At 47.1% G+C, this 1,083-nt stretch overlaps 1 protein-coding gene across 1 annotated transcript; it reads left to right on the forward strand.

Annotated features, from left to right (window-relative positions):
• Window positions 1–147: 147 nt before the first annotated feature.
• H257_19407 (hypothetical protein) lies at window positions 148–367 on the forward strand (the record flags this gene model as incomplete). Its single annotated transcript, XM_009848553.1, has 1 exon — window positions 148–367. A coding segment is annotated over one exon (219 nt), but the record flags the coding sequence as incomplete, so codon positions are not given.
• Between the last annotated feature and the right edge of the window lie 716 nt (window positions 368–1,083).

A 1,083-nucleotide genomic window follows, 5' to 3' on the forward strand; every position in this document is an offset into this window, starting at 1 on the left:
AGGATCACCATTGCACTTACCACGAACGCGGATGGGTCGGATGTCGTTGACCCTCTGTTGATCGGGACGGCGGCGCGGCCACGGTGCTTCAACGGGTTGTCGGGCGAGGCCTTGGGCTTTGACTACAAGGCCAGCAAAAAGGGTTGGATGACGGGCAACCCTTTCAACACGTACCTACTGGCGCTGAATGAGCGCATGGTGGCCGAGGAACGGAAGGTGTTGCTGCTGGTCGACAACGCGCCGCCACACAAGCCCGACGACGAATCTCTCTATGTACACGAACGTCAAGGTCAGGATGCTTCCAAAGAATACGACGTCCCACCTGCAGCCCCAAGATGCTGGAATCATCGCTTCGTTCAAGGCCAAGGTGAAACAACGCCAGCTACAGAACGCACTTGAGCAGATTGATGCTCTGATGGATGGCCGTCAGGACAGATTGTATGAGGTACCTCTGGTACCGCGTGGGCCAAGGATGCATGGCGCTCAGTGTCACGGTCAACTGTTGTGAACTGCTGGAACCGTACTGGCATTCTCGACACTGACTTGTCGTCGTTTAGCGAGCACGTGTCAGCCATGCAATTGAATAGGGGTATTTCTCAGGATCGTCCATCCCTATCCGATATTTCTCAAGATCGTCCATCGAGAAATATTATTATTCCAAAGCAATTCCATTGGTCAAAGGTAAATCGACCAATGGAATTGCTTTCCCTCCTTTGGAATAATAATATTTCTCGAACGACGATCTTGAGAAATATCGGACAGGGATGGACGATCCTGAGAAATACCCATTGAATAGCCAGAATGCTCCATAAACTAATATTGTTTTCACTTTATATTTTGGTACTCTCCAAAACTTGTTCATAAGCAGGCGTTTCAAAGAGCGAGGGAAATCAGTACCAACTTTTCACAAAATTTTCTGACTTCTATTTCGTATTCATTACTCAAAATTTCAGCAAATTGAGACGTAGAATTGACAGATCTCAATGTGGTGAAGAAATTCTACGTCTCAGATTCAAATTTGCTGATGAATTGGTCCAGAAATAGATATTTAACCTAAGTTAGTGGTATTTTACTTGGGAGCGT

The sequence above is a fragment of the Aphanomyces astaci genome (assembly GCF_000520075.1).
Source record: "Aphanomyces astaci strain APO3 unplaced genomic scaffold supercont1.563, whole genome shotgun sequence".
Lineage (NCBI taxonomy): Eukaryota > Oomycota > Saprolegniomycetes > Saprolegniales > Verrucalvaceae > Aphanomyces > Aphanomyces astaci.